This window comes from Alligator sinensis, unplaced genomic scaffold, assembly GCF_000455745.1.
Source record: "Alligator sinensis unplaced genomic scaffold, ASM45574v1 scaffold809_1, whole genome shotgun sequence".
Taxonomy (NCBI): domain Eukaryota; kingdom Metazoa; phylum Chordata; order Crocodylia; family Alligatoridae; genus Alligator; species Alligator sinensis.
Genome location: NW_005841956.1, coordinates 2,962,959 through 2,977,539, shown reverse-complemented (window position 1 = coordinate 2,977,539; position 14,581 = coordinate 2,962,959). Strand labels below are relative to the sequence as shown.

The 14,581-nt window shown below is 48.8% G+C and overlaps 1 protein-coding gene and 1 long non-coding RNA gene across 3 annotated transcripts in view; one reads left to right on the top strand and one right to left on the bottom strand.

Moving 5' to 3' along the window:
• Positions 1 to 7,732, bottom strand: part of LOC102373626 (V-set and immunoglobulin domain-containing protein 4-like) — a 38,193-nt gene extending 30,461 nt beyond the window's left edge. Inside the window, exons 1-2 of one of the 2 annotated variants that reach the window (XM_025200134.1) lie at positions 7,443 to 7,732; positions 5,075 to 5,431 (exon numbers count right to left, since the gene is read on the bottom strand). In XM_025200134.1, coding sequence (XP_025055919.1) covers positions 5,075 to 5,431; positions 7,443 to 7,497 — 412 coding nt within the window. In that variant the 5' untranslated portion in view covers positions 7,498 to 7,732. The remainder of the gene's footprint in view (positions 1 to 5,074; positions 5,432 to 7,442) is intronic. The other variant, XM_006020505.3, reaches the window with a different exon arrangement.
• Positions 7,733 to 12,975: 5,243 nt separating this feature from the next.
• Positions 12,976 to 14,581, top strand: part of LOC112549756 — a 17,250-nt gene continuing 15,644 nt past the window's right edge. Inside the window, exons 1-2 of the long non-coding RNA XR_003093267.1 lie at positions 12,976 to 13,070; positions 13,232 to 13,285. This is a non-coding gene — a long non-coding RNA (uncharacterized LOC112549756). The remainder of the gene's footprint in view (positions 13,071 to 13,231; positions 13,286 to 14,581) is intronic.

Sequence of the window (14,581 nt, the reverse complement as noted above, 5' to 3'; positions counted from 1 at the left end):
TGGGGAGGGGCCGCGCCTGCCCCAGCCAGTGGGGCACGGGACTGAGCCATGAGTGGCTTGTCCAGGGGGCACAGCTCCTGCTGCTATGCGCACCCCAGAAGTCATGGGGGTGTGTGCCTGGGATCTGTGCGGGGCAAGGCAAGCTGCCACTGTGGGCTGGGGCCAGGGTTGTGTTGGCCTTTTCCCGGGGATGACTGGGAGTGGGGTGGGGCAGGCACAGGAGTCCCGGGGGCCCTGCGTCAGGCCCCCCTCGGCAATGTGGGCCCAGGGCTTGGGCTGGTGTGGGGAGGCAGCTGGGGCAAGTGTGGGGCTGGGGGGTGGAGGATTCATTTGCGCAGGGGGTGCCGGCACTGGGCAACGACCCCAAGCCCAGGGGAAGGGGTAGCTGCATGGTCACAGCGGGCCCCAGCCCTAATCCCGATCCCGATCCCAATCCTGGGCCAAACTCGGCTCCACTCCCTCCCAATCCCTGCCTGGTCCCAGACCCACTCCCTCCCCACAACATGGCCCTTTACCCTCCCCCCACCCCTTCACCCCCAGAATTTCCTGCAGGGAGGAAGCGCTGCAACATGCTCAGCTCCCCTACCCGCCCCAATTTTTTTTTTCTCCTTCTGCCTATGCAAGGGCATATCCCCAGAGCTTTGGACTGGACCCTGCACTGTCACAGACATGAAACTCATTCCCTAAATTATTTCCTCCTAATTGGGTGTTTCTACAGGAGACCTGTTAGTGCACTATAGAGCTAATTACTGTGCAGTTAGCATCCATGTCTACACGTGCAAACGCTTATTGTGCAGTAATTGGCTCTAATTGCAAGTAAATTTGCTACCTACTAGTGCAAAAAGCACATTTACTCGTGATTAGTAACTGCATAGTAGTGCATGTGTAGACAACAGATCAGGAGCAAATGTGCACCTGGTTAGCCAGGCAGCAGGGGGCAGGAGATTACTTCCTACCCCGGGCAGTTGCCTGCTGCCAGGGTGGACTCTGCCACCAGAGCCCAGGAGGGACAATGTCCCCCTGCACCAGTAGCAGGGAGCTCCCAGCCGCCACTCCGCCATCACAGAGCCAGGGCTGAGAGATCCTTATCTCCCAGACGAAATCCCATGGTAGTATGGCCAGGGCTAGGAGATCCTTTTCCCGCAGCCTGAGCCCCATGGTTGCAGGACCTTGGCCAGGAGATCCTCATCGCCCAGCTTGAGCCCTGCGTTCATGGGGCCAGCACTGGGAGATCCTTATATCCTAGCTCCAGCTCTGCGGTCATGGGGCCAATGCTGGAAGACAGGGATCTCCAGCTTCAGGCCCGTGACCTCTGAGTTGGTGCTGGGATATGAATCTCCTAGCCTGGGTCCTGTAAGCTTGGATCTTAGGCTGGGTGCCGGCCCTGCAACCACAGTGCTGACCCTGGCAGATAAGGATCTCCCACTCTGGCCTTGTGATCATGGAGTGGGGGCTGGGAGCTCCCTCCTGCCAGGGCAAGGGCACGCTGTTCCCATCCAGGCTCTGGCAGCAGGCAGCTCCTGGGGACAGAGAGCAAGGTCACAGCCCTGCCAAGAGACAGCTGTTTGCTGGCCCCTGGGCTAGCACTCAGGAGGAACCTAGAGCTCCCCCTGGCTGCCACAGGGGCCACTTGCAGGACCTCAGGGAGCGGGACCAGTCCGCTAGGGCTGTGCAAGCCTTGGGCAGAGCTTCGGATCCCGAGAAGCTTCGGATGCTTCAGGGTCTGAGACAGCACGTCCGGGTCGAAGCGCTGCCTCGTTCGGCTTCCCGAAGAGCTTCGGAGCCGCCTCGGAGATCCGACCGTAGGGTATAATGGGGAAACAATTACATATCTCTAACTTTGTTGTTTGTTGTCCGATGTGGATGACATTTTCAGGGATGGCAGACTCTGCAGAGAGCATAAAGCCTGCCAAGTTTCAAGACGATCGGTATTGGGGTTTTGGGCAACTGCACCCCTAATTATTGAAAGCAAAACTCCTGTCACGTCTATGTGTTACAACGCAGGGGGGTCAAAACTGCAGGGCTGGTAGCTCTTACTGAGGCCACAAAGCCTGCCAAGTTTCAAGGAGATCGGTGCAGGGGTTTGGGGGGGAATTGCGCCTCAAGCTGCGGACAAGCAAATCTCGTGCCATGGGTGCTGTGGGACTGTCTGTCTGTCTGTCTCGGGGCGGGGAGGGGGGACACTGCCTCAGGCCTGGCTGCTAAGCTGCTGTGTTACCAGATACCAATCACTCATGATTCACTCAGGGACCAGCTCAATACACAGGACCTAGCTACTACATGACGACTTAACGAGCATCAATTAGCACCTACCAAACTAGGCTAAGGAGCAACATGCTCAGCTCCCCTACCCGCCCCAATTTTTTTTTTCTCCTTCTGCCTATGCAAGGGCATATCCCCAGAGCTTTGGACTGGACCCTGCACTGTCACAGACATGAAACTCATTCCCTAAATTATTTCCTCCTAATTGGGTGTTTCTACAGGAGACCTGTTAGTGCACTATAGAGCTAATTACTGTGCAGTTAGCATCCATGTCTACACGTGCAAACGCTTATTGTGCAGTAATTGGCTCTAATTGCAAGTAAATTTGCTACCTACTAGTGCAAAAAGCACATTTACTCGTGATTAGTAACTGCATAGTAGTGCATGTGTAGACAACAGATCAGGAGCAAATGTGCACCTGGTTAGCCAGGCAGCAGGGGGCAGGAGATTACTTCCTACCCCGGGCAGTTGCCTGCTGCCAGGGTGGACTCTGCCACCAGAGCCCAGGAGGGACAATGTCCCCCTGCACCAGTAGCAGGGAGCTCCCAGCCGCCACTCCGCCATCGCAGAGCCAGGGCTGAGAGATCCTTATCTCCCAGACGAAATCCCATGGTAGTATGGCCAGGGCTAGGAGATCCTTTTCCCGCAGCCTGAGCCCCATGGTTGCAGGACCTTGGCCAGGAGATCCTCATCGCCCAGCTTGAGCCCTGCGTTCATGGGGCCAGCACTGGGAGATCCTTATATCCTAGCTCCAGCTCTGCGGTCATGGGGCCAATGCTGGAAGACAGGGATCTCCAGCTTCAGGCCCGTGACCTCTGAGTTGGTGCTGGGATATGAATCTCCTAGCCTGGGTCCTGTAAGCTTGGATCTTAGGCTGGGTGCCGGCCCTGCAACCACAGTGCTGACCCTGGCAGATAAGGATCTCCCACTCTGGCCTTGTGATCATGGAGTGGGGGCTGGGAGCTCCCTCCTGCCAGGGCAAGGGCACGCTGTTCCCATCCAGGCTCTGGCAGCAGGCAGCTCCTGGGGACAGAGAGCAAGGTCACAGCCCTGCCAAGAGACAGCTGTTTGCTGGCCCCTGGGCTAGCACTCAGGAGGAACCTAGAGCTCCCCCTGGCTGCCACAGGGGCCACTTGCAGGACCTCAGGGAGCGGGACCAGTCCGCTAGGGCTGTGCAAGCCTTGGGCAGAGCTTCGGATCCCGAGAAGCTTCGGATGCTTCAGGGTCTGAGACAGCACGTCCGGGTCGAAGCGCTGCCTCGTTCGGCTTCCCGAAGAGCTTCGGAGCCGCCTCGGAGATCCGACCGTAGGGTATAATGGGGAAACAATTACATATCTCTAACTTTGTTGTTTGTTGTCCGATGTGGATGACATTTTCAGGGATGGCAGACTCTGCAGAGAGCATAAAGCCTGCCAAGTTTCAAGACGATCGGTATTGGGGTTTTGGGCAACTGCACCCCTAATTATTGAAAGCAAAACTCCTGTCACGTCTATGTGTTACAACGCAGGGGGGTCAAAACTGCAGGGCTGGTAGCTCTTACTGAGGCCACAAAGCCTGCCAAGTTTCAAGGAGATCGGTGCAGGGGTTTGGGGGGGAATTGCGCCTCAAGCTGCGGACAAGCAAATCTCGTGCCATGGGTGCTGTGGGACTGTCTGTCTGTCTCGGGGCGGGGAGGGGGGACACTGCCTCAGGCCTGGCTGCTAAGCTGCTGTGTTACCAGATACCAATCACTCATGATTCACTCAGGGACCAGCTCAATACACAGGACCTAGCTACCACATGACGACTTAACGAGCATCAATTAGCACCTACCAAACTAGGCTAAGGAGAGGAAAGACTCAACACAGGCAATAACAGTCTTGGCACCAGTTTTACCTGTCAGCAGCTAGGGGTGCAGCACCTCAGAGCCCCCCTGCACCGATCTCCTCCACAGCTGGCAGGTGTCACAGCAGGGGCCACCATCCCTGCAGCTGCCACCGCGCTGCTCTTTAACACGCACAGTGTCACCCATGGCAGGAGTTTTGCTTGTCCGCAGCTTGAGGGGCATTTCCCCCCAAACCCCTGCACCGATGTCCTTGAAACTTGGTAGGATTTGTGGCCTCAATAAGAGCTACTATCCTGGCAGTTTTAACCCCAATGTGGTGTACCACATAGACATGACATGAATTTGGCTTTCAAAAATTTGGGCTACAGTTCCTCCCAAACCCCTGCATCTATCTTCTCGAAACTTGGCAGATTTCATGCTCTCTGCAGAGGCTACCATCTCCGCATGTTTCATCCAAATCATACAAAAAATAACAAAGTTATAGATATTTCATTGATTCTCCCATTAGACCCTGTGGCCGGATCTCCAAGGCAGCGCCCAAGCTTTGGAGTTGCTTCGGCTGGGTTGAGGCAGAGACCCAGTCCAGAGCTCCAGATCAGATCGTGGCCGTCTGAAGTGGGTGGATCCGAAGCCGGATCGGATCGCTGCCGCCTCACACAGGCCTACAGTCTGCTGCTAAGAACAAGAAATCTACTCCCGCATCCCTACATGTGTAGACATGTGCCCCGGAGAGTTTACTCTTGAGTAGTTTAGTCTAGAGTAAACTGCTCCCAGATTATTTGCACGTGTAGACAAGCCCATTTGGAAGAAGACAGAACTTGTGCAATAAAGAAGAGCCCTGAGACTCCATAAAACGCTGCCCCTAACCCTGTGGATGTGGGGAGTCACATTGAAAGAAATAGTCCTCTACTTCTGCTGTGCATCCAGCTCTCCTACTAAATACCACATCTCATTCACAAGACATTTAAATTTTACCACTATATTTACCTTCAACAACTCGAAGTTTAGTTGTCACATTCTTCGTTGTCAGGCTGTCATTATGGGCTGTCCAGGTGACTTCGCAAGTGTAGCGCCCACTGTCTGGGATTTCAAGATTCTTAATCTGGAGGGAGACATTGCCCAGGATTTCTTTTTGGATGCTGACCCTGTCTCTATACTGAGTTAGCGGAGTGTGGTCACCAGTGAGATTTCTTTGAATGATAGTGTCACGGGTATCATTACGCTCCATGGTCCAAACGACTGTTGTCTGATTAAAGCCATGTGAGGGTACATAGGTGCATGGTAAGATAGTGGAACTCTGCGACACTCCTTCAATCTCATCCGTGCCAGTCAGGTTCAGGATGGCTGCAGGGAGCAAGAGGCAAGGGGTGGAAATAAAATCACAGTGGTGAGAATAGCATCAACAACACCAAAGGAAGCTGAAAGCACTGCTAGGTGAAATCTGCCAAGCCACCAGCACAGTCAGTCATCCTTGACAACCAGTTTAAAGGACACCACATCTTTTAGTGACATGGACTATGAGATGACAAATATAATTGAAGGAAGCTAGAAGAAAAGCATCTGTAGCAGTGCAGAAGTGTTGGGCTATGACAGGACTCACACTGCATGGAAGAACTCTGCAGCATGTTCAGCACAACTGACACTGTGACCTCCTCAGGCACCCACGTTAAACACAATCAGACTAAGGAAAACAGATCAGTCGCACTCACAACTGATGAACAATAACATGCTTTTTGTCTCTTGAACCTGAGAGGCAGGAACGTTTTTATGAATGTTGTATTGTTCTTTCTGGCTATATTTTAAAGAATCTATAGGTTCCCACCCTACCCATCTTCTTTTTCAAAAAATCAGCTAGAACCTTTACAAACCCCTTTACTTCCTTTCTTCTGGAAAGACATTCCTTTGATTACATAAGGCAGATTTAACATTGATCGGTAGTTACAATAATGAATTAATAACTAATTATAAAAACAATTTTTTCAATCAATTTTTTTTTGGCTGAAGGTTATGACTGAAAACCCTAGAGACCTCATTCATCAGCAGGGAAAGTCTGACACAATAATGCCTTAATATATCTGTCAGCTTTAATGTAGAGGAATCTGCAGGCTCTCTTTTAAGTAGGAGAGCAGGGAGGATATTCAATATCAGGTAGAGTTGAAGAGTTTGGTTTGTGATGTGAAAACTTTCCTCATTTATTAAGTGGCTTCTAACCAGATGGGCACTGCTCTAATCCCCTATTTATTTTTATCTACGTGCTCTAATTGGCCGGCATAGCTGTTTTAAAAGTTGCTTTTCTGCTTTTTTCAAAAGCTTCAAATTGCAGGAAGAGGCTACAGGAAGGAAAGGCTGGTGAAGAAACACATACAAAGCTAGTTGTTCTGTTAAACTTGACAGTAAAACTCTTGTTGTCTTGTACTCTGTGGATCCAAAATTTTGTAGGACACATACTTGCAGTGTTTGGCCACATCATTTGGATTTACTTTCAGAAGGACACAGACTTCTTCTTTTTTGCTCGTTCTAAGCTGCTATACATTGCTACTTGGTACTGTAAACAACTGTTACACAGAGCTCTGTGCTGTGGGAACTTTTTATCTTGACAGGCATCACACCTGTAAAAGTTTTAAATAGGGATTTGGCAATATATTTAACAAAGTGTCTGTTAAAATTATTTTTAGTTATATGGATCTTCAAGATTTGGTAGTCAATCAGCAAAAGGGAATTTCCAGTTGAATTAATGACTCAAAGAAATGAGTTGTAGATAACTTATCCTTTGACCTAGACAAGTGAATATGTTGCAATGGGCAGCTCATAGAACAACTCATAATAAATGGAATATAATTAGAATTAAAGAAATCAGAATCTGGCCCACTACAAGTTATGTGAATGGTTGTAACTAGCACTGCAGTTACAACTGTGCATCCCCACATTTCTGAAAAATGGCTAAAATCCAAAAGAATGAACATATTCCAGCATTGGAATAAACATGGAATTGGACACCAAAACGCCAGAGCATAAATTCCCCAAGTAGGCTGAATGGTCTAGTTTTGTTCCAATGGATTACATTATCTCTGACCAGCTGCTCCATACTGTGCGGCTTGTTACAGTTTCAAAAACATCTCTTTGCTCTATCTGAGGTGATCAGAATAAACTGTAACACCAACTGTATTTTCCTCTAGAGATGCAATGCTGCTTCTTTCTACATCCTTTGTATCTGAAGTGTAACCAAGCCAGTTACATGCCAATGACATACAAAAGGCACCCTTTCCTACAGCGTATGTTTAAATCCTTGCGCTAGGAACATGGCCATATACTCAAACTGATACGCATTTTGTCTTCACCTACCCAAGTTACTCACCATTGCAGAGGAGGAAGGAGTTCACCAGCACTACCGCACCCGCTACCTTTTCCATTCCTTCCAGCACTGTGGTTACTTCTCTCCTGCCCTCCGCCTAGTAAAAAAGACCTCCTTTTCCAGGCTCAATGGGCAACTCGGCAAAACTTCCGCTTCTTCACTCGTTATATTATCAGCTAGGATCCAGGGCTGCCTCTGCTGAACTTTTGGTAGGTTGCCACCAACCTCCTGGAACAGGCACCCAAGGCTGTGTTCTGCTGCTTTATCCAGTTTCTATTTTGAAACTCTCCCCTTCCCACCCTGTGAAACAAGTCTGCATTTGAAAAACAGACCCAGAATTATCACAATTCCCTTAAGCAGGAGCAAGAATGAGAGAAGTGATTATTTTTAACCTGTGCCAGCGTGTAAACAGATTGTCCCTTGATGACGTTTGACCTTCTTACTCGGTCACCATTGTTCTCCTCTTCTTTTGTCCGCCATGCCTTGATGTTATAATAATAAGAAAGGAGGGAGGTAAAATGTTATCAATAATCAATGATGTCGGTTTAGATTTCATACATTTTAGGCTCAATATATACTTCTATGGTCCCATCAGGCTTTGGAACAATTACTAACAGACTCTGCCATGGGCTGTGAGACTCTTCAATAATTAATTTCTTAGCTATCTCTTCTAACTCATTTTTGACTGGCCCATATAAATGTCTCGGCATCCACCTCCAGTGCTCCTGCACTAAACAACCTGGAGGCATCACTATTCTGCATTCTATCCTTTGGGCCTTCCCTGCCTTGTCAGTAAACACATCTTCAAAATCTCTTATCAACAGTCACACTTGACCCCTTTGAACCTCCATAAGCTGCTCGCCAATAACTGGGGTGTTGATTTCCCTCTTCATATTATATCTCCCCCTAACCAGTCCAATTTCAAGGTCCACAGGAGTTGGAGTCATCAGCCACCTTTCTAGCTCCAGCCAATTTTTTAGCAAGTTAATATGGTATACTTGCACCCTTTTCTTACACCCTTGTTTTTTGACTTTATAATTTACAGGACCCACTTTCCAGACCACCTTAAATGGGCCTTGCTACCTAATTTACTAGTATTATCGGGTAAGAGCACCAAGACCTGGTCACCACATCGAACCCCTGCTCCTTTGTCTGCCTATCATAATGTTCTTTCTGCCTTCCTTGACTTCATTCCAGGTTGTCCCTGGCATGCTGTTGCACCCATTCTAAATGGTATCATAACTTTGTCATGGTCTTTGCACACCCACTGGTTCCAACTCCCTCCATCCCTCACATATTATATCTAAGAGTCCTGTAGGGCGGTGCTCATATATCAGCTCAAATGGGGGGGATCCTATTGAGGCCTGTGGGACCTCCTATATGGCAAACAAAAGGGGAGGCAGGCATATCTCCCATTTCCGAGGGTCTCTCTGGATGCACGTCCTAATCATATTCTTTAGGGTATGATTATAAAGTTCCACCAAGCCATATGTCTGTGGGTGGTATATGAAAGTTCACAACTGCTTAATCTTTAGCATTTCACAAACACCCTTCAGCACACCAGACATAACAGTTGTACCTTGGTCTGTTAAAAGTTCCTGGAGAATGCCCACTTGAGATATCCATTTGACTAATCCCTCCACTATTCTGGGTCCAGTTACTGACCCCAGAGAAGTCACATCAGGATATCTAGTGGCATAGTGCAGAATAACCAACACAAATTGATAACCCATGGTGCTTTTCAGAAAAGGCCCTACAACATCCAAAGCCATTCTGTCAAAAGGCCTTTGGACAATCAGCATAGGTATTAATGGTACCGTATGAAGGACAGTGTCTGTGGTCAGATGACATGCTGGGCACACTTGGCTTCTGCCAAGTGTTCTACCTGCTTACATATACCAGGCCAGCATACCCACTGTTTTAAACAGTCTTCCATTTTATCTCTACCCAGATGTTCCCCCATCAGAGCATATGTGCAGGGTGCAGAAAGGACTACCTTTATTTCTGTGGTACTAGTACCTGTGTGACCTACATCCCTTCAATTCACTCCCATTTTATACGATACAAAATGCCATCTCTTACCTCAAAATGTGGAGAGGTAGTCATCAGCTCCAGGCATAGGACCTCTGCATCTTGGTTTGCTATTCCAGAGTCATAAGCATGGTGAAAGGTGGGTTCCCTGGCTTGCTCATCCCAGAACCGCCCCTCTCCAACCACATCACAGAGATCAAGGTCCTCTGTCTGTTCTCCCTCTGTTTCAGGGTTGGGCTTCTCCCCAGCCAAGCTTCCTTGTGAGTTCCTTTATTAGTTGTGTCACCATCATGTGCCATCTTCTGACCCAGGGCAGGACCTATTACCTCATGAAAATCAGGCCAATCATACCCCAGAAGCATGGGACATAGTAACTTCTGAGCCAACCCCACTGCTACCTCTTCCGTTTAGCCCATTACTGCTAGCCTTAGTTGTTGCCTATGATAGGCATAAGTAGCACCATGCATGCATACCATCCCAGCTATGGTATCTTTTTCCCCCTGCCGTGGGGGCACCAACTCAGCTTTTATCATAGCCTGGGTGCACCCAGAGTCCACCATACTAGGTATGATCAGGGACCTAAGTCTTGTGTTCACCATTGGTCTTGGTACCTTGGTTAGTTCCAGTTGCTGACCAAAACTGCAGCCCATCTCTTCCTTATGGGGACTCTCTGGGGTTCTGTTGTCTTGGTGATGGCAGGACTCTTCCCATGGGCATCCCTTCTGCTTTTCCTACATTTTTTTTCCCAGTAAGTATCCAGGAGGGCTCCGGTCCAGCAGGCAAGTCCAGACCATAACAGGGGCCATATCCAGTGTCCTGTTACACAGAGCAAAAAATCTATATTCTACTTGCCTTATGAAAAGGAGGATTACAGTCTTTCTAGGCCCAGTTCAAACTGTTCCCCGAGATTACAAATGCCAAAGTAGGGAGTTTTAATTCTTACCACAGGTACTTGCAAGGGTGCATTTGACTGCTACACATACTGTTGCTGGAGCCTTTCTTAAGCTAAGATTACATTAGCTTAACAAGCATTTTTGTGTTGGGTTTGTTTTTTATCATTAAATGAAAACATTTTAAGTTCTGGTCCCAACAAAATGTTTTGTTTGACCTCACAAATCAAACTTTTGGCAATGCTGAAACAAGTCATCATGGAAATGTTACAATCAATTGTTGCAGCATTTTTGAAGTACTGTCACTTTTTCAGTTGAAATGTTGGAACATTTACTCCAAAGGCACAAATACTCTTGATGACCTAGAAACTGCATTTTTCTGGATAATAAATAACTTCACAGCTTTCTGAAGGCCCCCCTCCCATAAAAGCTTTTGCTTCATGGTCAGCTACAGAAGTCTCAGAGTAAGCAGGTTTGCCAAGCTTAATTAAAACTTATCTTCCTTCCCCACCCCACCCCGACTGACTTGAAAACAGGATCACTAAAATCAGTGTGCCCATCATCTCTTTCTATATGTGACTGCTTATTCACATTCTAACTAATGCAGGCAAAAGCCACTCTGATATTGAAGAATAAGTGGCTCTAGATCAAATAACCAACAGATGGCTCATCAAAGCACATCAGCAAACTCAATAGTCTCAAGCAAAAACATATAACTGGTTTCAACCTAACAGATAAAGCTGCAGAGATATTATAAAGCTTGCATGAGCATATCAGAGGGAAAAATACACTCCTATTTTTTAAGGCCACAGCTAATATGGTACCCTTTTTAATGTTTTATATGTATACAAGTGGTGGTATGGAAATTTAATTTTTCTGTTGCCAGGTCTGCCTGCCCTGACCATTGCCGCTGCTGCCAAGTGGTAGAATAAGCCCCCTCATGTCCCGTCCGTGCAGCGCCAGAGGGAAGTGGAATAATTCTGTCCCTGCCCGCCCCCTCCCTGCAGGGCCCTGCCTGCCAGCATCTGGCTGCACCCATGCCCAGCTGCTGCAGTGGGAGGGAGTAAGGCCCTTGATGGGGGCAGTGGCCCTGTCATAGTGTCAGGGAGTGAAAGCCCCTTCCTGCCGGGGTGCTGCGCTGAGGGGTGGGCAGAACTGTGGCAGACTACACCAGAGACCTCCAAGCCCCACGTCCCCGGCACTGTGGTCCATAGCAGCTTTCCCCAACCCACAGGTTGAAGCTGCTGGGCTGAAGGAAGCTCCCCCGGCTCCAAGCACTGCTGCACGTCCGGCAGGAGCTGCAGCTGGAGGCAAGGGGAGAAAAACAGCCCTGCTGGACTGGGTCTGTTTCCCCTCATCTGCAGCGGTTACTCCCCCTCCCATGCCTGCCACTCCTGAGCCACTCCAGGAGGTGGCAGGGGTGGGGTGGGGAGCTTCAGCCCAGTGGCTTCTGGCCCATGCATGGAGCTCTGGCTGCAGCCACCACACTGGAACCTTTCACCCAGGTGCTTCCCACCTTTCAAGGCATCTGGGAGCTGCAGCCAGAGCTCCACGTTTGGGGCAGAAGCTTCCCACCCCCCAGAGTGGCACTGCATGGCCATGGCGGCAGCAACTGGAGGTGAGGGGGGCAGAACAGCCCGCTGCCCCAGCCAGCCCACAGCTTCTTGTGCAGCTGCAGCCTCGGGTTTTGCACAGGCCAGGGGGCACAGTGGTGGCAGCTGCCAAGCTCAGGGCCTGCCAGCACCTCTGAGCTGACCCAGGAAGCCTGGTCCCTAGGCAGCCCCCACCTGATGGGGCCAGAGGCCAGCTGGCAGGGCACCTGGGGAGGCGGGGGTGGCAGCAAGCAGAGCAGGGACAGGGTTATTCTCACCCTCTCTGGCAGAGGGGAAAGGAGGGGGCTTATTCCTGCGGTTGGGGCAGGCAGACCTGGCTGCGGTCCCCAGGGCCAGTGGGAGTAGAGGGAAGAATAACCCTCCTTCCTGACCCCTCTGCCTCAGGGGCCATGGTGGCCCAGCACTGCAGCAGCAAGCGGGGAGCACCCGGCAGAGCTGGCTCGGGTCCCTGCCAGTGGGATGGGCAGGGGGGAATTAAACCCCTCTCTGGCCAGGTCAGCCCGGACTGGCTGTGCTCCCCAACACAGCTTCCCTGCAGCTGAGGCATGCTCTGCCACCCTGCAACTCCTGGCATGTGCCTGTATTTTCTCAGTCCAGAGGGAATGTTTGTGCTGTTACAAACCAGTTCAACATAGGCAGGTTAGACTAACCTGCAAAATGAATCAATTCAGGCTCTGGCTTTTTGAATGTCTGTTCCTAGCCTAGTGCTCTATATTGAATGTTTAATTGGCATTAGAAATTATAAAACTCTGTTTAGGACAAGAGTTAGCCAGGATATAGTATAAAATTAGCAAAAGCAGCAATTTTTTTACAAATTTTAATGGAAATAAAGACTCATTTAAAGAGCATTCTCACTGCTGCTTTCTCATAGTTGGGGGCTGGCCTGTCCTTGTCGGTTGTGGCGAATCAGTCTGGTGAGTGTATTAGAAAGATAAGATAAGCCAGCAAAAAAAATTAGCTTAAATGGCTAGCTGCCCTTTGCAGCAGTAGTCAGAACTTAAAACAAGCTGCAGCTGACATCTTCGGATTTGGAAAATAAGTTGAACAAATACGAATCAGCATATCCGGAGATGGTATAGAAGAGCCACAAATAGAGGGTCTCACTTTAATTTTCCTTATGAAAACACTTTTCTCCTGATGGTATCTCTGCTTTAGACCAGAGACACGTATATATTTCTTATTTTTATTTTGTACATATATGCACGTGCCATTCTTGTTTGAGCACACTAACTTCTTGTATTTTTGATCTTCATTACAGAGGGCCTATCTAGTGGGAAACCCCAGTTGCCACAACCAATTTTACCACAGCAAGGTAAAAAATTATTTTAAAAACAGAGGGGTTGTTTGTGGTTGTTTTAATAGACGTACATTAGGTCCTAACAGCAGCTGCAACTGTTTGTCCCCAAACATAAACCCTTCTTTCAAAATATAAAATCAGAACAAATGTATACCTTTGTGTCTTTACCCTACAGTGAACAGGACATTTTTTAAAATCAAGTTTTTGAAACTGTGTACATGTATAGGGTGTGTGTGTGTGTGTTGGGAGCATGTGCTATTCCACCTCTATGGAGCCTGCTTCTGTCCGTTAACATTCAATTTCAGCTGTGTGGACGTGGGGGCAACTTTTTGCTAAGGTCTTTTTAAAGCATAGGGTCTCTTTTGGACTTGTACCATGTGTGTGGACATTAGCTTAGACATTTATTTTTTTAAATAAATCTTTTGAAACTCTGGTTCTGGGTTGGTGGGAGTGTATGTGTGTGTGTGTGTGTGTTTGGCATTCATTTTCTGAAATCAAGCTTTTGAAACTGTGTGTGGCTCAAGCATGACCTTGAAACACACATTTATACTCTCTGTTAACACCTAGTTTGGGCTGTGTGGATGTGGGGGCAACTTTTTGCTAAGAAGTTTTTAAAGTATGGGGCCTCTTTCAGACTTGTAGTCTGTATATGAAGGAAGCTGTGCTTCAGAGCTCTGCTTCAGAGACTCAGTTCACAGAAACACCAGAGGGAGGGGGCCCAGGGTGGAGACCTCTACAAGCACTATCAAAAGACCACAGACCTGCTCAGCCTGATGAACAAAACACCCAAGGATCAGAATGCCAAAAGGACAGAGTAGAAAGACACAGTAAAGAAAAGAAAAGACCACATGATTTCTCAGAGGAAAACACACCACCAAACCCTGAGAGAACCATGTGTAAAAACACAAGGGTTCATATTTTAAAACAAGTGATTTGGGTGTGCGACTAAGAAACTCAGGACTGATTGTACGGAAGCGGAAAGGGATCTCGGAGTCCTAGTGGACTCCAAGATGAACATGAGTCGTCAGTTTGACAAGTCATCAGCAAAGCTAACTGCACTTTATCGTGCACCAGCAGATGCATGACAAACAGAACCAAGGAGGTGATACTCCCCCTCTATCGGGCGCTGGTCAGACCACAGCTGGAGTACTGTGTGCAGTTTTGGGCACCACACTTCAAGAGGGATGTGGATAACCTGGAGAGGGTCCAGAGAAGGGCCACTCATATGGTTAAGGGCTTACAGGCCAAGCCCTACGAGGAGAGACTAGGGCATCTGGACCTCTGCAGCCTCCGCAAGAGAAGGTTGAGAGG